Source organism: Chelonoidis abingdonii, chromosome 6 (assembly GCF_003597395.2).
Source record: "Chelonoidis abingdonii isolate Lonesome George chromosome 6, CheloAbing_2.0, whole genome shotgun sequence".
NCBI classification, from domain to species: Eukaryota; Metazoa; Chordata; order Testudines; family Testudinidae; genus Chelonoidis; species Chelonoidis abingdonii.
The window spans coordinates 27,290,446-27,312,421 of record NC_133774.1 but is presented as its reverse complement, the minus strand read 5'-3'; the positions used below and the strand labels follow the sequence as shown (position 1 = coordinate 27,312,421).

At 37.3% G+C, this 21,976-nt stretch overlaps 1 protein-coding gene across 4 annotated transcripts in view; it reads right to left on the bottom strand.

Moving 5' to 3' along the window:
- The window catches only part of NIPBL (NIPBL cohesin loading factor), a 305,455-nt gene that overhangs the window by 1,774 nt on the left and 281,705 nt on the right, over positions 1 to 21,976 (bottom strand). For 3 of the 4 annotated variants that reach the window (XM_075066914.1, XM_075066915.1, XM_075066917.1), the window contains 13 exons: positions 19,316 to 19,452; positions 15,914 to 16,054; positions 15,456 to 15,549; positions 15,198 to 15,352; positions 14,811 to 14,901; positions 12,428 to 12,601; positions 11,756 to 11,946; positions 10,263 to 10,370; positions 8,352 to 8,552; positions 7,759 to 7,905; positions 1,420 to 1,721; positions 958 to 1,132; positions 62 to 247 (listed from right to left, as the gene is read on the bottom strand). In XM_075066914.1, coding sequence (XP_074923015.1) covers positions 62 to 247; positions 958 to 1,132; positions 1,420 to 1,721; positions 7,759 to 7,905; positions 8,352 to 8,552; positions 10,263 to 10,370; positions 11,756 to 11,946; positions 12,428 to 12,601; positions 14,811 to 14,901; positions 15,198 to 15,352; positions 15,456 to 15,549; positions 15,914 to 16,054; positions 19,316 to 19,452 — 2,102 coding nt within the window. Of the gene's footprint in view, positions 1 to 20; positions 248 to 957; positions 1,133 to 1,419; positions 1,722 to 7,758; positions 7,906 to 8,351; positions 8,553 to 10,262; positions 10,371 to 11,755; positions 11,947 to 12,427; positions 12,602 to 14,810; positions 14,902 to 15,197; positions 15,353 to 15,455; positions 15,550 to 15,913; positions 16,055 to 19,315; positions 19,453 to 21,976 lie in introns of all 4 variants that reach the window. The other variant, XM_075066916.1, reaches the window with a different exon arrangement.

Below are 21,976 nucleotides of genomic sequence, written 5' to 3'. Positions count from 1 at the left end.
GCACATAAAAATCATTTTACGTAATACGCTGCGAAATACGTTGACTCCTCCTCCGCCTCACCCCTGAAGTGCCTCCTCCTCTATCCTCCCCATCACTTTCATCGTCCTCTGTCTCAGCTGCATTGTTTTTAGGGCTGCCTCCTCCAAGCAGCGAGGTAATTGCTTTGTTTCGAGCATTAGTGCTAGCTGAAACCTCCCCATCTTCTTCCTCTTCATCAGGATCCAAGTGTTCCATAAGGAGCTTGAACTACAAAAAGATACATTAAACCAGATATTATTCTAAATATTTACAAGTGTCTTATTACATTTTTTTAAAAATAGAAAGGAAAAGGAAGAAAGCAGGGGAAGAGAGATTGCAAACAAACTTCACAATTAGCTGGTGTATTTTGTGGGGGGTTCTTTAACACAGAAGTAGTTATTTTTAACTACTATTTTTTACTAAATGTAGAAAGTTTTCTTCCTGTTTTTATTTAGTTAAAGTGATTATTTAAAAAAACTCAAGTAAATGTTACAAATTAAATAGGTTTGGACAGTCCAGTGTCCCTCAGATGGAAGTGGACTGGGGCAAAGTGGTGAATGTTCATAAAGCTACGAATAAAAGGATGACATCAGGAAATCAGAAGGAATAAGATGTTTCATAAAATCTACAATCTACAGTCCTCAACATTACATTTATTTTAAGTGTTGTTTATTTGCTATACAGATTTTGGTACAGAGCTTAGAAAAGGCCTAATATTTCAAGGTACTAAACACTGTCAACACCCATTTAAATCAGTGAGAATTGTCAGCGCTCAATACTTCACAAATCATCAGTATTTCAGAATTTATATACATTATAAATTCAAAACCACCTTCCAAATGCTCAAAGTTAAAAATTGTTCAAATTACAAGTTAAAACTATGGTGTATAATCTAGCTGAAGAAGGTTAAAATTGTTTTCCAGTACAACTCTACTTACATCCAAGTATTGTTTTACTATATTCCTCTTCACATCTTCAGTGATCTTGGAATTAGCCATATCACTTCGTAGAAAATCTAGCGTCTGTTTCGGATGGAAATGCACTCCTGTCTTCCTATTTATCGCTTTATCATAAACTTTTGCAGATTCGGATGGAGAATATTTCTGAATTTTACTATTAAAGAAAACAAAACCCAGACATTTAGGAGAAAATGTCTTTTTGGCTTTAAAATGAACAGTTCTGTTCTTCTTATCCTGTATTACTTAGGCGTCAAGTAAGCAAGGAAACTATCGCTACCCTGTGTATATGTCATTAATGCAGTAAATTAAACTAGATATATTTAGTCATGAGATCTGCATGTTATAAAACCCATTGCTTTAAAAAGTTAATAACCATGCACTTGAACAGAACTCACTAAACTAAAAGACGAGGAGCATTCTGCCATTAAGTATGATTCTTACCTATCAGAGAATCCACAAAGATTCTTTAAATGCTGTTTTAGCATCAAAAGCAACAATATGCCTTGGGAGACATTTGCAAATTCAATTAAAGGAGCTGAATTGTCTGGCAAACATTTCATCACGGCATTTATATCATTTTCTTCACCAGAATCTGAATCAGAGTCTACACGTTTAGGTAACTTCCGAGGCTTGATAACTTCTTCTTCACTTTCACTTTCACTCTCACTCTCACTGTTACTGTCACTTTCACTCTCCTCATCAGATGAAGGTTTCCTCTCTCTTCTTTTGTCCTTTACCATAGACTGGAAGACAGAGAAGATGACATATATTTAAGGATTATGATAGCAATCAAAAAGATCCTTCCATAATCACAATTCTCTTAAGTGTGTGAATTGCCTTTTTAAAAAATTTTTTTTAAATTCACAGATTATTTGAAATCCACAGATTAAAATTGAAAGTAGGCACACACAACTGTGGTTCAATGACTAAAACATGTACAAAGTATAAAACTCTTGTTCTGAAACAAAAATTTCATATATCTCCCAAACTTGAGTGCTCTTCACAACATTGAGATTGGATGTTGAGAAACCATGCCACCTTTGGTGCTGGCAGTGGTGCTCTCTTCATAGCTGGGCACCCAGCCAGCAGCCACTGCTCTCTGGCCACCCAGCTCTGAAGGCAGTGCTGCTGCCAGAAGCAGTACAGAAGTAAAGGTGGCAATACCATACCTTTGAAGAGAGACCACCTTCTACAACTGACCACTTCTTCTAACTCCCACGAGTGATCACTCTCTGCAGGTTTTGCTGTTGTCCATTTTTATGATTAATAGGAATACGAACACGTGTCTTAAAATATCATTTGGTTTGCCTTTCTAGATAGAGTTCAAATATTGAAACAGTTTTACTCTTAAAATCTGACAGAGGTTCTCATATGCTCTCAGGGGCCATGACATACATGCCAAGCTTCTCTCCAAGGAAATATTTATGTTGATAATGTGGATACGGTAAAGGAAATTCTATCACCACATTTGCTATTATATAGCCATAATATGTTTCACGAAATACAGAATGTATAAATGCATACAAAAGTGTTATAATTAGTTCAAGCCTACTTGAATGAGATAGGCAGAACGAAATTGAGAGAGACTTACAACTAGTAATATTTTTAAAATCAATAAATCAAAAAACATTTTAGAAATGGCACTTATTTACCTATATTTATAAGCAGGATTGACTGCTTTATTTAATCTCAGGAAAAGAAAAATTAGCTATCAAAATATTGTTAACAAAACACTAAAAAAAAAAAATGTTGGTTAATGGGAATTATCAAGTTTGGCCAATCCAAAATTGGAACTCCATTTCTTTTTTTAAGTAAGTGAAGATCATGCATCTCTGTTTTAATAACTATGACAATACTCCTAATTCTCAAAGAAAAAATAAGAAGTGACAGCAGCCCAGCAGTTTATAAGCAGTGTAACAAAACAACATTTATGTGCATGTTAAGGAGACAGGAGAATTTTCGTGTGTGTAACTGGGCTTCTCTGAAGGTATCATTTGACTCAATTCCTTCTCTTGGTCTTGTGCTTTTGGTATGACAGAGCTAGGGATTTTCCTATATATGAATGTTTTTTGATCTTCTGAAGATCAAGTAAGTGCACATCATACACAAATGAAAATGCCAGTGCCAAAATGCCACGTAAATATTCATTTCTGTTTCTTGATGAGCAGGAAAGAAATCACTTCCCTGTAAGTATAATTTGTGACTAAAATAAATATCTGTATGATAGAATACTCAAGAAGCCAGTCATTAAAAAAGACAGTTATCTTTTCCATAACTGGCATTCTTCAAGATGTGTTGCTCATGTCCATTCCATATTAGGTGCGTGTGCTCACCACATGCACCGGTGCAGGACGTTTTTCCCTCAGCAGAATCCATAGTTATGAAGTGCCCTCTGGAGTGGTGCCTGCATGGCACGCTATAAGGGGGTCCCACCAGCTCCCTCCACCCTCAGTTCTGACTTGCTGGAAACTCCAACAGTGGGGAAGGAGGGTGCATTATGGAATGGATATGAGCAACACATCTCTAAGAACACCAGTTATGGAAAAGATAACTGTCTGTTCTTCTTCGAGTGCTTGCTTATGTCCATTCTGTATTAGGTGAGTCTAAAGCAGTACTCCTGGAGGTGAGTAGGAGTTCACAGATGTGTAGATTGCAACACAGCTCTGCTGAACCCAGTGTCATCTCTGGCCTGCTGAGTGATGGCAAAATGAGTGGTAAATGTGTGAACAGAGGACCATGTTGCAGATCTACAGATGTCCTGGATAGGGATGCACTCCAGGAAGGCCGCCGAAGACGCCTGAGCTCTCGTTGAGTGGGCTCTGACAAGCAGCGGCAGCAGAACCCCAGCCAGGTCATGACAGGTCCTTATACATGAGGTGATCCAACTGGAAATCCTCTGCGAGGACACCGGGTGACCCTTCATCCTATCTGCTGTAGCGATCAAAAGTTGTCTCGATTTTCAGAAAAAACTTGGTACGTTCTAAGTAGAAAACCCATGCCCTGGACACCCGGAGGGCCTTAAGACGCCTCTCCTCACTGGTTTTGTTCAGTTTTGGAGTGGTTAATGAGGAATGAAGGAGGAAGATGTCCTGGTTCATATGGAAAGTGGAGACCACCTTTGGCAGGAAGGCTGGGCAGGGCCACAACTGAACCTTCTGTTTATAGAAGACTGTACGGAGGTTCTGAGGTCAAGGCTTTAATTTCAGAGACGCCAGGAACGCAACCTTCCAGGATAGGTGGGAAAGGGAGCAGGAACCCAGCGGCTCAAAGGGTGGGCCGGTCAGCCTAGAGAGAACCAAGATAAGATCCCACTGGCCACAGGAGTCCGTACCTGGAGGAAGAAACTCTTGAGACCTCTCAAGAATCTGTCATGTCTGTCCATAGTCGGCAGGTGAAAAACGGAGATGGCTGCTAGATGCACTCTAACAGAAGAGTGTGCCTGGCCCTGGTTCCTCAAATGGAACAGGTAGTCCAGGACAGCCTGTATGGAAGAATGTGAAGGAGAGATGCCATCCTTGGATACCCAGCAGGAAAACCTCGTCCACTTGGCCAAGTAAGTCAGTCTGGTTGAGGGCTTCCTACTTTCCAGAAGGACCTGTTGGGACTCGTTCTGAACAGGTCCGTTCCCCTGGGTTCAGCCATGCAGCGAGGTGGAGGGACTCAAGGCTGGGGTGTAGGAGCCGTTCGGGGTCCTGTGGCAGCAGGTCTGGGGAGTTGGGCAGGGGCCAGGGAGGGGCTGCTGACAAGCTCATGAGTGTGCCGAACCAATGTTGGCAAGGCCATGCTGGGACAATCACGACAACCTGCGCTTTGTCTCTCGATCTTTGCCAGGACCCTGCCGATGAGTGGAATCAGAGGGAACGTGAACATCAGGCTCTCTGACCATGACAGGAGGAAGGCATTGGAGAGGAAGCCCTTGCTCAGACCTTGCCAAGAACAAAACCAGTGGCATTTCCTGTTCTGTTTGGTAGCGAACAGGTCAACTTGGGGAGTTCCTCACCTTTGGAAGATCATGGAGGGATCACTCGTGCTGAGAGGAGAAGTCCCTGCTGAGCTTGTACGCCAGAGCATAATTGACACTGGGAAGGTGACAAGCTTCCACGTGGCTTTCGTGGCTAATGCAGAAGTCCCCATAGATGGAGTGCCTCTTGACAGAGAGCTGATGACCGCACTCCCCCATGCCTGTTGATGTAGAACATCGAGGTTGTGTTGTCCGTCAGGACTTGTAGCACCTTGCCCGACGGATGGGGCAGGAAAACTGCCAGCTGGACTGCTCGGAGCTCCTTGACATTTATGAGCAACTTCGCCTCCCCCATCCTTACACTACAGTCAAAAGAGGCAATAGATCCACCCATAAAATGGCCATGAATCCATATTTAAGTACCTACGCAGGCTGAGTGTGTGCTCATAAGCACCTCTGAAAATATGGTTACTTATTTAATTGCTTATTTACTGATTTTGTTGTCCAGTTACAGGAACCCACAATTGCAAACTTACTAATGAAGTCTTGAATGGACACCTCAAGAGATCTGAGGTACTCTGTTACAACCAGAGTTTGGGGTAATGTTTCCAATTCTTGGAGATACCCCAACACATTGACCAAATTTAGAAGAAAGAAAAGGGCATAAGACAACATATTTGAGCAGTGTCAACACACCAGCAGAAAAGCCTTTAACCTACACTGGCATGTTGCACAAGGAGATTTGATGCAGTGAAAGCCAGATACGACATTTGTACATCTTCTACTGAGGAAACATCAAGGAGTCATCTAGACACATCTGAACTGTGGCAGTGCAGAAAACCCACCCTCAGTCTGGAACCTGATTACTTCAAAGGATGAAATGGTATCAAATCAAAATGGACTTAAAGAAACAACAGTGCACCACCAAGTAATGCCAGAGCACTGGGGGCCCTACAAAGAGCAGGACAGACAAAAAGTGCAAATGATATAGACTCATATTCTAAACAAAGCTGCAGGACTGCAAGGAGAGCAGGCATTAGATGCACTTGTCCTGGCTCCAGTGGGGAGCACCTTTACTGAATGTAGTCAGAACAGAATGAAAATTGTATGCTTCAAAGGGCCTCAAAGCCTTAGGGCTTTGTACATGAGACACACCTGCAGTGCATCAAAGGGTGAAAAAAGGGATGCTCCTGCCTATCTCACTCTAGGCCAAGACTCCACAGCAGGAATCTAGTCAATAAGGTATCTTTAGAGAACAAGAAAAGAAACAGTAAGTTAACAGATTTTAGTTTTAGATACTACAAGCAATTGTTCATATTTTTAAAACAAGGAAAATTATCTTAACAAGAACCCTTCAAGAATTATTCAGTATATGTTAAGACCAATTAACATGAGTTTTGTATCTATTTCTCAAAAAATTGGACAAGCAAAATAACAAAACAGGCAAATCTAACATTAATGTGACTTTTCACATTTTAGATTCACATTTACTTTATTTCTTGTTCACTACAGGAGGACGCTTTATAAAGAGTTAAATTTTTGCTGCAGTATTAAATATTACTAGGTATAGAAAAGTTATTTTAGGTCAGTTAGAGATTGCTAAATTATGTTTTCTCTGATGACTGTATGATTGGACTCATGATAACTAAGACACCTAGTTATATATGCAGAAGGATGCAATTATTACCTATTTGTAATATTAAATATTAGTAATAAAATAAGAATTCTAAAACATTTCTGAAATAGTTTGTTATAATGTGTGATATATAAGGAATACATGATAGTTTGGTATGGTATAAGGGTTTCCGTTGTCACTTATTTGAGTTGCCCTGCATAAGTTGCTCATGACTTTGGCACTCATTAGTAAAGCAGCAATCTCAAACTCATTCATACAACCTTTAGACAACACTACATATGCATTATATCCTAGATATAACATTTTATTTTGTAAATATTTAATCGAAAATGTTTTACTGGCAAATTGTTCTTTAAAAAGCAACAGTTTGAAAACTGCCCAGTGGTTTCATAAAACTACAGTGGAGACTGACTAGTGGGCAGAATATAGGTGAGGAAATCAAAGGAGAATTCAATTTTTGTATCACTTGCACATTTGTTCTGCATATACATAAGTAAAGATCATTCAGTTTTGTTTTTAATGCAGTGAATTAAGCTCTTGTCTTTCAAATCACTACTATGATTTAAAATACTTCCCCTCTCACAGAGGCCTAGATTTATGATGCTTAGTATGACTGAGAGAGTCAACTACTATTGCAGCTTAAAAAATTATTAGGGAAACTATCTGATATTAAGAGGCACAAAACTTACACACTGTGATGAAGAAAAGTGCAAGTGAAGAGCCATATGGGCAACGTAAATGAATATATTTGAGCTGTATAGACAGACTCTTTGCCAACAGGCAGATCTATTCAAAACATTCTCGGAGTAGCAGGGCAACATACCAATAAAGTTAGACTGCTTATGGCTCAGATATTCATGAAGGATTAAAAGGACCTAGACCTAAGTAACCTGGATTCTGGGATCCCCCCCTACCTGAAAAACATTATATCTGACAATGCAGTCTTATTTTCTTCCATCTCTAATATTTTCCACTGACTTTCAAAATTAATGAAAAATCCTGAAAGTTTCTGAACACAGATCTGTCACACCCTGCCAGAACTGAGAGCGATTTATGCTATTGGTTGCAAAGTAATATTATTTATTGTCCATGTGTGCAACATTGGAATGACTGAGAAGTACTCATTATGCTGTCAACATAACTTCAGTGCAACAAGTTATTAATATATCATAAATGCACTTACCTCCTTAAATGACTGTAACAGGTTACTACCAGAAACTGACAATGTAATGTCTATATGATGCATTATAAACAGTGGCTCTTCCTGTGTTTGATAAGGAAAACACGCTAGATTGTCTGCTATATACAAGAGCATATTCACCTCTGTTTTCTGCAAGTTTAAAAAAAATAAATATTTTATATAAATATATATATAATACACTCATACAAAAAGCATTATATTCTAGTTTTTGCACTGCTCTCAAAAGGTCTTGGGGCAAAAACTCAACATGTACTTCATCCAAAATAACTTTTCTGCCTTGAAAACATTCTGCACATGCTAAGTTTTCTTCACACGTGAACTTGCATTACTCCTGCTCTATCCAAACTGGGCTTAAGTAGTTATAAAATGGTTCAAGAAGATGTTATTTAAGTGGAAATACATTTAGTTTTGCAGCCAAATAAAAAAGCCTGTGGAAATAAAGTTAGCCAGGCCAAAATTCACCAAGTCTCATAAAAATACATTAAGTAAGGACACCAATATTCATCAATTGAACTTGTTACAGTGCATTTTATTCTAATTTCTTTTTAAATGAGGTATATTTATGTAATGCTTACTGCTGTGTCATCAAAGAGGTTGAGTAAAGAAATTAGAAAGGCTCGTCTGTGTTGACGGTTCCCTCTGATCATGGAGTATAGATGTGAACACAAAGCGCTGGAGGATTCATCATGCCTAAAGCCCCTTACAGGATTCTTTGGGCATGTGTTGATTGCCTGTTGTACCTGGTAAGACATCTTCATACCAGCCACTGCTTTCATCTAAAATTATAAAAAATATTTATTTTTGTTTAAATTGTGGCTTTCAAAACAGTCACACAAAAAGAAAAATAATTTTGTCAAATTGAAAAATTTTCATTTAAAATTAAGTTCTTCATCTTATTTTCATTAGCCTCAAATTAAAAACACAATTTTCAAAACCCTACCACTTCCTGCACATTTACTCTTTCCCCATGGATTTGTAGTAACCCTGATATTTATTTTAAAATTTAAGCTTTTTTTTTTTTTAAAGCCTCTAGCCATTCTGGGCATGCAGTTAAGTTTTCAAACAAACTGATGCAGCGTTGTTTTCTTGAGTTTAAATAGACCAAAATAGCTGTAAGAAAGGTAAAAGCAGTCCCATTCATGTCGAGGGGGTGTTGAAACTGAAGTGTAATGACGGTTTTATGTTAATATTGTTTCTCTATTAACTGACCTAATAGAAGCATCCAGCTAAAATGATGATTCAGAACAGGCAAATTTTTCATACATTTGAAATGATTTTCCACAAGAGTAATGTTGAAAGTTTTCCCTGAGTGTTCTACTGAATTTGAATTTTTGAACTTGCATGTGTCTTAACCCTCTCGCCTCACTCTGTGTGCACAGGATGACGAACACAAAATCCCAATTATCTGCATGTGCCTCAGTCTCTCAGCTGATTTTAGTTAAGCTCGGGACTTGTTCCAGTTTCAGTATCAACTGGATGCCTGATCAGCCAATGTATCCATCACTCCCTGTGGTTTGGCCTGTGCTTCTATCCCCTGTGCTTCCATCATCCTCATTTACATGGAGAGTAACTCAGGTCTCAGTTGACTACATTCGGGACCCCACCTGCCAGCCTCTCTATTAAATTAAATATGCGCTTGGGTACAATAAGTGCAGAACTCCAAATTCTAGTGTTGGATGAACTGGAGTGCTCTGGTATCTGGAAAGTCCCATAATCTAGTGCACACACACAGAGCTCACTGGGGGCAAGGCACCTGGGCACTCAGTTCCACAGCAAGATAAGGAGGGTTTTTTTGGGATGTCTGAAGGGAAAAATAAAGCAATGCAAAGGCCAGGGATGGAAGTTAATCTGGAAGGCCAGGTAGAGTGAATGGTAATATCTCAACAATAAGTGCCCTCACCTAGCCTCCTCTTCTTTCTAGGACACGATACCTAACTACAAACACCTTCCTATGCCCCCTCTACCCGAACTCTGCTTCCAAAACCCCGGTGTGCCCCACAGAGAACAAGTACATGTAACATATAACATTTTCCCAGTATATAAATACTACATTGCTACTGCTATGTTTTTTTAGAAGACAGACATTCTCTTCTTTTTTCTGTTGAAGATTAGGAGAGTTGTTCCTTGTGATCAAACAGATAATCACAGTTACTTGGTCTGTGATATTCAATGAGCAAGATACTACTAACAATTATAAGTAAGGGAGTTTTAAGGTTGAATGAAACATTTAATATTTTTAAGAACTAGGAATGCTTCCCATTTCTGATATTCTAAATCAGAAACTCTGAGACAAAACTGCTCCTTCAAACTCTATTGTTTCAGACGAAGAGGTCAAAACTCAATTCCCCAACACAGGCAGAATTAATAAACAGATAAACATAACCATATTCTCCAGTTCCTGCAGTTTGGACTTGTACATTTCTAGACTCTTGAGAGAGCAGAGAATCAGCATTTTGTTTAAGTTATGTAGTGTTAGAGTTACATACATGAATGAATCCAGCATATTTTTTGTCTATTTCCACCAGTTGCTGGTCAGCTTTGTTCCGCATAGAGGGCTCTGGATCTGTGCCCATAGCAATTAAATATGGCACACACTAGAAAAGAAATAAATGAAAATATACAAACCGTTATACATCAAAAGTGTATGTGGCTATGTGCACTACTGCATGCATATATTTATCTCATATATTTAGCTCATATATTATTATTTATGTTAAATTGTTAATAGTTGAACAACTAGAATATGACACCTTATGCGACTTATAGCTTGATGGCTTCTTTTAGGCAAGAGCACAAGTTATAAAGAGGGGAGATGATCCAAGGACACAAGTATATTAAATAATGAAAATTTATGCCAGAACACAGGTGGTATTCCCAGTATCTCTCTTCCACTGGGCAACACTGTAGGACCCCATACTAGAAAAATGAGGTGTTTTTAGCAATTTCTTGATGTATTTTAAACACCACTTAGCACCTATATAGACAAAAACAGCAGTGTTTCAAAACACGTTAACAGTTCATGGTCAATCCTTGGTCCAGGAGACTTTAGGGTTGAACACAACTCGCTAACATGTTTTGAAATATCAGCGTCTATCTACACCAGGTGCTTACAACAGAGTTAAAAGTGGTGTTTAAAAATTTAGAAAACACATTTGTTGAGCACACATTCAATTTCTGAGTGTGGATAGGGCCTAGTAATTTGCCTCATGGCAAGCCTGAAACTTGGAAGCTATTAATATATTTAAAATATATTGGTCTCAAATAAATTTGTTACAGAATTTGGTCTGGGAATTATCCAGTTGAGACTTGACATATCTCCTCAATATTTACCCAGAATTGTTTCAAAACAAAAGGAGGATAAGCAAGAATCTGTGGGAGATTATGGATACAGGTAAGTAAATTAGTCTCTCCTTGTTAGCCACACCTGTATAGATTTTCACTGTAATAGATAAAAAACACTATCCAGTTAAGATTCACAGGTGAAGAAAATTACTTAAAAATAAACTACAGATAGCTCTAACATTGGCTCTGAAACTTCAATCCAATGTAGTGTTTTGTGGGGAAAGGTGCTGGCAAAAGAATGTAATGAGTAGCATTTGAAGAAGACAAGACCATGGATGTAAATATGCCTGAATGCTAACTGGGGTCTGATTCCATAAAACAGAAACCAGTGCACTCCCTCATGCATTTAATAAGTGCTGCTTAAAAACGATTAAACTCAAATTTAATTTCTAAGCCAACAAAGGGTTAGTCTTTGGAACTCTGTTGGCCTTTTAATAGAGAAGAATTCTAGACATCAGTTGTATGTAAAAACAGCCTCTCCAAATGAAGTATCCCCAAAAGAAGCAACTACTGTAACAGATTTGGGGGACCGAGGGGATGACACACACATACTGGACGTTTATCTAGCAGCCATGAGAAATTCTGAGATTCTTTTGTGTAAAAGAAAAAAGAAATACAGCACATTAACATTACATACCTGAACTGGATGGATAAGACCCTGGTTTAATGTCAGTGCAATGACATTTAGAGCAAAGTGGCGTACACTGGATTGTGCATGAAAGAAAGCCTCAAGAACCTGTTTGAGATAAAGTTGCATGATGGAGCTGCTCATCCCTGAGGAAATATCACCCATTTCTTTCAGATCCTCCTGTTTTGCTACTTTCTTCCCTGTAGAAAGGAACAAAAGCAATTGTTTGTGTCAAGATCTTCGGGCAACCACTAACTTATTCTACTCTACATACTATTCCTCATATTCTTTATGACATATTTAAGCTTCAGAGTGGTACCATAACATAGCCCTGAAGATTTCTTGTTTTAGAATGCTTGAAAATTAACAATTTCAGAGAAGAATTTGATAATAGAAAAAGCAAAGCACTCATTATTTTAACCACAAGAATTTAAGCATTGCACATTTTGGATTTTTTCCCAGCAACTTAAAACTTGAAGTTAAGAACAGAATTCTGTACTCTATACTTCTCAGTGTGACTGTGTATAAAAGATGTTCCTGAAATCTTTACCTAAGGTAACGTACGTATTCATGAATAATTAGACCCAAAACCCCCTTATGAATCCGTTAAATTAAAAGATTGTTTTCATGTAACAAAAGTTACATTTTGAATGCTTCCTTAATATAGCGCTCATCACTCACACTCTCTATCTGCCTGCTGCATACGCGTATCCTCCTCCTGTAGATAGGTTTGGAGATTTTTTAACACCTGGATTTTTAAGTTTACTGAGCTGTTCTTATCAGAGAGAATGCTGTTGTACAGAGTCTTCACCTCCTGCTCAAACATTAGACTTGGGTGTTGAATAAATGCAAATCCTGAAAGAAAAAAAATAAGAAAGATCCCACTTGGTTGCCTTGCAATTACTGTGCTTAAATTTTTCAAGGTGAACTAGTAAAATCTTCCATCATACATATATGAAATAAAATTCAAAGAATCACTCAGAAACTGGAAACGCAACAGAAGAATGTTGGAGAATCAGGATTTCTTGATTCTATTCCAGGCTCTGAAGGGGAGTATGATCTAGTGCTTACACAGTCAAATACACAGCACATTAATTCTCAAAGGCAGCATGGCTAAATGAATTTTATTCTCAGCTCTGCTAGAAGTGACCTCATGCAATCAATCTCTCATTTATCCCATTTATAAAATGGAAAAATTATACATGTCCCTCCTATAATAGAGGTCTATGGTCTTGCTCAATAATATGTCAGTGGGAACACTGAGACTCAGACATATACAGACTCTAAAACCCTTTCTTAAAAACTATTATGAAGGAAAAGAACTACTTGTTTTCCTTCCCCCTCCCCAAAACGTAGAGAACTAGTCTCTTTTAATCAGTTGTGGTTTTTTTTCTTTTCTTCCCGTTACTCTTCACCGCCCTCCCCAATTATTATCTGAGATAACATAAGTGGGTTTGGAGTACTGCTGATTTATAGCCTCACACAGCACCACAACTGACAGGGATGGAGCTCTCCTTTGAGAAGACTGGGAAATCTGCTATATATGAGACCATTACTTTGTTTATTTGTCCTAACTCTTGTTGGTCTGTGCTTTGCAGGAGAGGCAGATATTGAATATCCCTTTACTTCTTTCTGGCCACAGGTGGTAAAGATCTTTAATGAGTAAAAACGACAAAGTGCAAAACAAAAAAGGAATTAAAAGGAAACGGAAATAACAGAAGAAGAAAAGTATATGGAAAAACCCAGCATGAAACAGTGGAGGGGGCTGACTGGCTGAAGCCAAGGGAATCAAGGTTCTATAAAGCTGGTCTCTTGCACCTCGAAAAGTTAGTGCAGGAAAAGACTTAGTTCAAGAAAGAGCTCAGTTCATCCAATGGGTGGGAAAAAAGGGAAAGCGAAAGAGTTAAGGATGGCCTTTAGTAGGGATAATTATTATCTGCATGAATGTGCACTGAAGTTTTGTTACCTGATCTTTCCTAAGCTAATCTGATTACTTTTAAAAAGAGATTTTAAATTTAAAGAAGTATTTTTGATATATAACTTTCCTTCCTTCACTCACTGATTTAAATGGGTCTACAACCCACAATTCCCTCAGAAAATTCTTCTCATCTTCCCTAATAAATTTTCCTTACCACTTATTAAATCCAAATGTTTCAGATGGGAGAGAGGGACAATTTGCTATCTCACAATTTTCTTTTAAGAATTAGTTCACCTTTGGTCTGCCTCCGCCTGAAAATAAATTATTTGGGTGTCTTTAAGATTAACACAGCTCTATATAAAGCAGTGCTCCTAAGAGGTTATGTTTGGTCTGCTAGTAAGGATTTAAGATTTCCATACTTCTATGGAAGTACACATCTGGAGGAGAAAGCCTCAGACCCTTGTAGGCAAGTCAAAACTTGCAAGAAGTGGCAAACTTCTTGCTGGCCATTATCCAGAAAGGAACTGTCAGGGCCTATGTATGTTAATGCCCATTGACATCTAAGGGGACAATCTTCAGCTGTTGTAAACTGTCATAACGCCATTGACTTCAGCTGAGGATTGACCCATGGTTGCATCCCTAAGACTTTCCCAGATGTTTTTGGCTTGCTAATAATCCTTTGAACTTCATGCCTTGGGAGTGTGAAACTCAAGTAGCAGCAGATTATAAACTACTTCCATTTTGAAAAATGATGGTACCATTAGTTTAGAAATCTGATACTTTTGAAGATTGTAAAGAATTATACATACACACACACACGGAAGGCATACATTGTCAAAATGTATTTTTCACACAAAAGAGAAAAGAGACCCTTTTTGACCAATTTGCTACAGACTATGTTCAAATATCTTCAGACATGCAGGGAAGTATATTTAAGATCTCTATGAATAAAAAAATTAAAATTAAAAAAAAAAAGCAACCAAAACTTGCAGATAATATTAATTAGGTACATATCCCTTAAAAAAAGATGCCAAAGCTTTTTAAATGAACCAACTTCTTGGAAAAATAACCCAAACTAAACATACTATCCCTTGAGATGCATAATTACTGATTCAATTAAAAACAAAAAACCTTGGTAATTCTTACCTAAACCAATTATAGCTTTTGTTTGTACCTCTTCATCTGAATGTTTTGTAAAATACATCAGCAGTTCAAGGACTTTATCCTTAATGTTAACCTGGCCAAATCAAAACAAAAAATATTGATGACTTAAAAAGCAACAGCTAATTTTTAGATTCTACTTAAAACAATCTTAAAAACCTAATTGCAAAGTGAAACATACATCACTGACACCAGAGCTTTCTCAAAATAAAATAAAATTGTTGCACATTACAAGTACAGTCAAGTTTCACTGTGAAGACTACTTCATTGTTTCAAATTACCAAACCTATTCTGTTCTATTTACAAGTTAACTTTTTTAACTTTACCGTTTTAAACACAAGACACTGAGAAGGTAAACACGGTGTATTTTACCTTACTGTTGCCTTTAAAATCTTCCTGATCAAAATCAAAATGGCGACACAGTGCTCCAACAGTGAAAAGAGATCTAAGGAGTGCTGGTTTATTGGCTGTAAGTATAGTACTGTTTGGGTCTTCTTGGTGTTGACTTTTTAATTTTGAAAGTGCACCTAAAATAAGAGAAAAGATTTAATCATAGCAAATACTGCACTCCTGAAATGACAAGCATAACATAAAATTGTTTAATAATATACGCTCTGATATTTAACTTACCATAGTATCTATTAAAACAGGCCCATACAAATTTATAATTTTGAGTAACCTTGTTTACAACAGCCCCAAGACAGCTCACACAGTGCTGCACTACCTGAAAATAAGACAGAAAATATTTATAACCATTTATTTAGAAGTCAAGATAGAGATTTTTCAAAGCAATCTAGAGATATAAAAACATATTATTCATTTAAAACTAATGGAAGATAAAGGTCTAACTCTTCAAGACTATTTTGAAAATCTCAGACGAAGTACATAACAACTAAAGTGTAATAATAAATACACAAACTCCCGTAGATCAAGAATGTTCACAGGGATAGCCAGTTTTTCATAACTGCCTTTCAAACACTAATAGGGAAGAAATGTTCATGTGTTCATTTTAAATAACATCTACATATTCCATATCAAACTGAACCAAAAACATTAAATTAATATAAAAAGTAGAAATTAAATCTTACCGTCATGCCATATTTGATTATAAGTTTCATGAGATCTTCCTCAATAGTGGCAAGGAAGGTCTCACTTGGATGCTCCATCAATGGCACCACCAGCTCTAAGATTTTTGCAACATTGCAGATCACCATGAAATCATTTTGGGTCTGTAAGAATAACATTTACAATGATTAAACATTTTCACCATTTTCCCTATATAAGAGCTAAGTATTTCCAATTTTATTTCAGGTTTGAGAATAACTTAATAAATTTCAGTTTTTCAATGAAAGTATACACTGATATTCAAGGATCTAACTTTTCTCTGAAGTATGTTTTAGGTATGCTATAGCACTTCCCGGTAGAAAAAGTTTGGCTAAGGGTTTAAAGATAACAATTTAAATTTGTTACCAAGTTCAAAAGTATTGCTTTGCTATGATAATCAAATTTAAACTGTTATCTCTAATTACTACTCCAATACTTTTTCACTAGGAAATACGTGAGTCCAGGTGAAATAAAAGTTATTGATGTGAAAGGTAAGTTTTATTTTATGGTTAAAATAGTCTTAATATTGTCTTTGGTAATTATTTTGCAATTAATTATTACACAACATTTCATGATATATCTTAAACATAACAGGAAAACTGCAGCTTAATTTTAATTCTACACATAGGAGGAAATACAGAGTAACTAGGTTTTCTGAATTTAAATATTTGATAACATATAGTGAAAAAGGTACATACCTATATACCTTAATACACAGGTATATACAGTTTAATAAAATGTAACATTTTGATAACTGACACGGATTTAATATATTTGAAATTGATAATAATCACCCCCAGACACAGGGTCCGTGTAAATCCCTCTGTATCACTTAAGTTCTCTAGAGTGGCTGCAGGGGGTGGAGGGAAACGGCTCTGGACCCTCTTTATGTTGCAAAGAGGTTCTCCCTTCCAGCCACTTATAGGATGGTATGGGAACAGTAAAGATCTAGGGGGACTGGAGGGGAAATATCAAAGGAGAATGAGAAAGAACAAGTGGGAGGGTTTGGTTTTAAGGGAGAAGAGTAGGTAAATTAAAAAATGTTATTTAAAGCTACTCAGCAAAGTATTAAACAGCTTCTTATTGTTTTCTCTGTTTAAAAAGTTCCATAGGTTTTCAAAAAGTAGTCAGCAGAAACTTTAGTTAGTAGGGACTTTAAAAGGACAAACAAAGAAGCTTGCATTATATACAATGAAGGAGGAGGAACCTGAACAGGGACTCCAGGAGAAGGTAACATGGTCAGCATGATAGGCTAGGAATGCAACCTAATTTATTTCAGCACTGAAAAGAGAAGAAGTTTGAGGTTGAGTGTACCAAGATACTCAAAAATGATACATCAGAACTGATGCTGCTTCATCTTGAAGCTTGGGAGTATTCCACACAGGCCGAGTAGGACTTTGGATTCTGACTATTCCTTTGAAGCCCTAGAATGAACCTTTGAACTCTTCTGGCTTGTCTTCCCTAGAGCAGTGGTTCTCAACAAGGTGTATGTGTACCCCTAGGGGTATGTAGAGGTCTTCCAGAGGTACATCAACTCATCTAGATATTTGCCTCGCTTTACAACAGTCTATATAAAAAGCACCGGAGAAGTCAGTACAAACTAAAATTTCATATAGACAATTACTTGTTTTATATTGCTTTATATACTACACACTGAAACGTAAGTACAATATTTATATTCCAATTGATTTATTTTATAATTATATGATAAAAATGAGAAAGTAAGCAATTTTTCATTAATAGTGTGCTGTGATACTTCTGTATTTTTATGTCTGATTTTGTAAGCAAGTAGTTTTTAAGTGAGCTGAAACCTGGGGGTACGCAAGACAAATCAGATTCCTGAAAGGGATACATACAGTAGTCTGGAAAGGTTGAGAGCCACTGTCCTAGAGAATGACCCATTGCTGATACCAGGTACTAGCAACAGGTGAAGATTAACTGGGGCTGAATGTGATTTAACTACAAGTATAGGACATTTCAGAATCCATGACTTAAAAAACTTGATCTGATGAACCATTACTAGCTAGTGGGCCTAAAGTAGTTCACATACCACAGCTGAGGAATCTAGAGAAGATATTCTCAAAGCAAGTACTGATTGCCAGTTTACTTCATATTCACTGAAGTCTTTTGTTAACCCTTTGACACTACAAGTTACAATTTCCCAATTTGCATCCCATTAATCACAATGGGATACGCTATAATTACCAGCTAAATGATTTTAGGATTCACCTCAAGCTGCATAACTGAAGCTTGTGTAGTCCACTAAGTAGATGTTGCAGCATTTAAATCCCCTCCACCCCACTCAGGTCAGCTTGATATACTATTCAATCAGAAGAGACATCTCATCATACAACACCAAAAGTACTTTGCAGATACTGCTAGATGACAGCCTTACTATTATGATGTCCTCCATCCACAGGCAGGTGAATGGGAAGAGACCTTAACTGCCGATTAAGATGATGACAGGATTTCTCAGATCAAAAGACCAGAAGTGAAATTCTGATGTCAGTGACAGAACTACCATTTACTCCAAAAGGGGCCAGGAATTCACCCTAGTAGTTCACACAAAACCTTATACAAACAGCAACATTAACAATGGGTTCCTTGCCAACTTGCTACCATAAGCAGCAATGTAAATGTAAAGTAAAGAAAGGGAATGGAATTTATATATGAAAAACTCACAAAATTGGGATTTTTAGTTATGAGGAAAAAAAATGACAGGTGAAATGATTGAAACTAGCTAACAGTTACTATAATATTAAGCTTGATTATGTATTTGTGGTAATTGGAAACATCAAAAGCAGGATAAAAATTGAAATTAACAGGATAGATACATAAAATTGAACGGCTATCCAATATAGAGCAAACGGTGAATAAGTGGGTTGAACTTTACAGGGGAATAGTTGCGTTAAATATTAATATACTTATGCAAAATTGGATGATTATTTGAAATGTCATACCATAATGGCACATGGGTAATTTTCTGCTGAGGAGTGTACAAAACCAGGAAGTAAATATTATTAAAATAAAGGTTAAATACATTTAAAATATAACACTCTTCTACTTATTTTCATTTTTAGACCTTAATAAGCACGTTTTTAATTTTTAACAAAACCTTTGCAGTTCATCCTTTGAGAAGAAAGTAAGAAACCTTGAAGGCAGATGTTTCTCTGCGTCCAATACTTTTGAAAAAAACCCAACCCACTCCTATTAGAGATCTATGGATTACAAAAGGTTCTCATACCTTCAGGACTGAAAACAGCTATGTAATGGAATTATTATTGCTGTTTTTTACACTCCCACCCTCAATTTCATCATGCATTTAAGATAACCCTTGAGTTCCATAATTATTTAGATGAAAGAAGACTTTAGTTTCCTATACTTACACTACATTTAGTGGTAAGGTATGGCTGCATGGTCATGGCATGTTTGACCATTAGCTGGGGCCTGATTTTGCTGAATAAGAACAAAGTGGTTATGCAAGCTACCAAGCGACCAGAATTCACACCCTTGTTGTCAGAGTCTGCAAAAATTAGAAAATACATTAAGTATATTCAATTCAAGGACAGTTCTGTCAATAAAAAAAACTGGATAGTAAATAAACACAGCATATAAAAATCACTTTCACTGATAATGTATCTTTGAAAAAATGGCATATAAATTCCTCATTAGGTAAGAAAACTTGCATTAGCAGACAAAAATATAAGCACATTATCAAGAAAATATGCAAAATAATAAATAAAGCTCCTTTGAAGTTTTCATTAATTTTTAAACCACTTATTTTTCCAGGCCACAGGCTCAGCCAATGATTCTGTAATGAATGTAAAACAGAATAATGCAAACAAAACTTGGACTCATAACAAAAACTTTCCTAATATGAAATAATTTGTTTTGTTTTAGGTCATTGAGAAGTTTCCACAAAATGTAGCTTGGTTAATGAGATTAGCTAGTGAACATGAGCGTTCCTTTGAGCATTTTTGGGAAAGCTGATGATTAATTTTGGAAGTTTTTGCTATTGGATTTGAACTTCAGTAGATTGTGAGGTCCCTTGTAAACTTTTTAATTTCTGTACTTTGCAATCCCCTTGCACTTTATAAATAGCTGCTTTGCTTCTATGTTGAAGCAGTTCAGTCTGTCAAGTCTTAGAGAATGTGGATTGATGAGAGGGGAGGAAGGCAGCAACTACTCCCAGTTCAGCCATCTGATAGAATCATAGACTGGAAAGGAACTCAAGAGGTCACCTAGTCCAGTCCCCTGCACTCATGGCAGGACTAAGTATTATCTAGACCCAGCCCTGACAGGTGTTTGTCCAACCTGCTCTTAAAAATGATGGAGATTCCACAGCCTCCCTAGGCAATTTATTCCAGTGCTTAACCCACCATGACAGGAAGTTTTTCCTAATGTCCAACCTAAACTTCCCTTGCTGCAATTTAAGCCCATTGCTTCTTGTCCTATCCTCAGAAGTTAAGAAGAACAATTCTTCTCCCTCCCTCCTCCTTGTAACAACCTTTTATGTACTTGAAAACTGTTACGTCCATACTCAGTCTTCTCTTTTCCAGACTAAACAAAGCCAATTTTTTCAATCTTCCCTCCTAGGTTACATGTTCTATAGACCTTTAATCATTTTTGTTTCTCTTCTCTGGACTTGCTTACAACACTCCTGCTAATACATCCCAGAATGATGTTTTTTTTTTGCAACAGTGTTACACTGTTGACTCATATTTAGCTTGTGGTCCACTATGACCCCCAGATCCCTTTCCACAGTACTCCTTCCTAGGCAGTCATTTCCCATTTTGTATGTGTGCAACTGATTGTTCCTTCCTAAGTGGAGTACTTTGCATTTGTCCTTATTGAATTTCATCCTATTTACTTCAGACCATTTCTCCAGTTTGTCCAGATCATTTTGAATTTTAATCCTATCCTCCAAAGCACTTGCAACCCCTCCCAGCTTGGTATCATCCGCAAACTTTATAAGTGTACTCTCTATGCCATTATCTAAATCATTGATGAAGATATTGAACAGAACCGACCCAGAACTGATCCCTGCAGGACCCCCACTCATTATGCCCTTCCAGCATGACTGTGAACCACTGATAACTACTCTCTGGGAATGGTTTTCCAACCAGTTTGCACCACCTTATAGTAGCTCCATCTAGGTTGCATTTCCCTAGTTTGTTTATGAGAAGGTCATGTGAGACAGTATCAAAAGCTTTACTAAAGTCAAGATATACCACATCTACCACTTCCCCCCTATCCACAAGGCTTGTTACCCTGTCAAAGAAAGCTATCAGGTTGGTTTGACACATGATTTGTTCTTGACAAATCCATGCTGACTGTTACTTATCACCTTATTATCTTCTAGATGTTTGCAAATTGATTGCTTAAATTATTTGCTCCATTATCTTTCCGGGTACAGTACAAAGTTAAGCTGACTGGTCTGTAATTCCCTGGGTTGTCCTTATTTCCCTTTTTATAGATGGGCACTATATTTGCCCTTTTCCAGTCTTCTGGAATCTCTCCCATCTCTTCCATGACTTTTCAAAGATAAGAGGAGGGATAGCTCAGTGGTTTGAGCATTGGCCTGCTAAACCCAGGGTTGTGAGCTCAATCCTTGAGGGGGCCATTTAGGGATCTGGGGCAAAAATCTGTCTGGGGATGGGTCCTGCTTTGAGGAGGAAGTTGCACAAGATGACCTCCTGAGGTCCCTTCCATATTCTGTGTTAGACATTCAATCACTATCAACCTTCTTGGTGAAAACCGAAACAAAGAAGTCATTAAGCACCTCTGCCATTTCCACATGTTCTGTTATTGTTTTTCTCCCCACCTCCCATCACTAATGGGCCTACCCTGTCCTTGGCCTTCCTCTTGCTTCTAATGTATTTGAAGAATGTTTTCTTGTTACCCTTTGTGTCTAGCTAGTTTGATCTCATTTTGTGCCTTGGCCTTTCTAATTTCTAATACATATTTGTGTTATTTGTTTATATTCATCTTTTGTAATTTGACCTAGCTTCTACCTTTTGTACGACTCTTTTTTGATTTGTAGACCA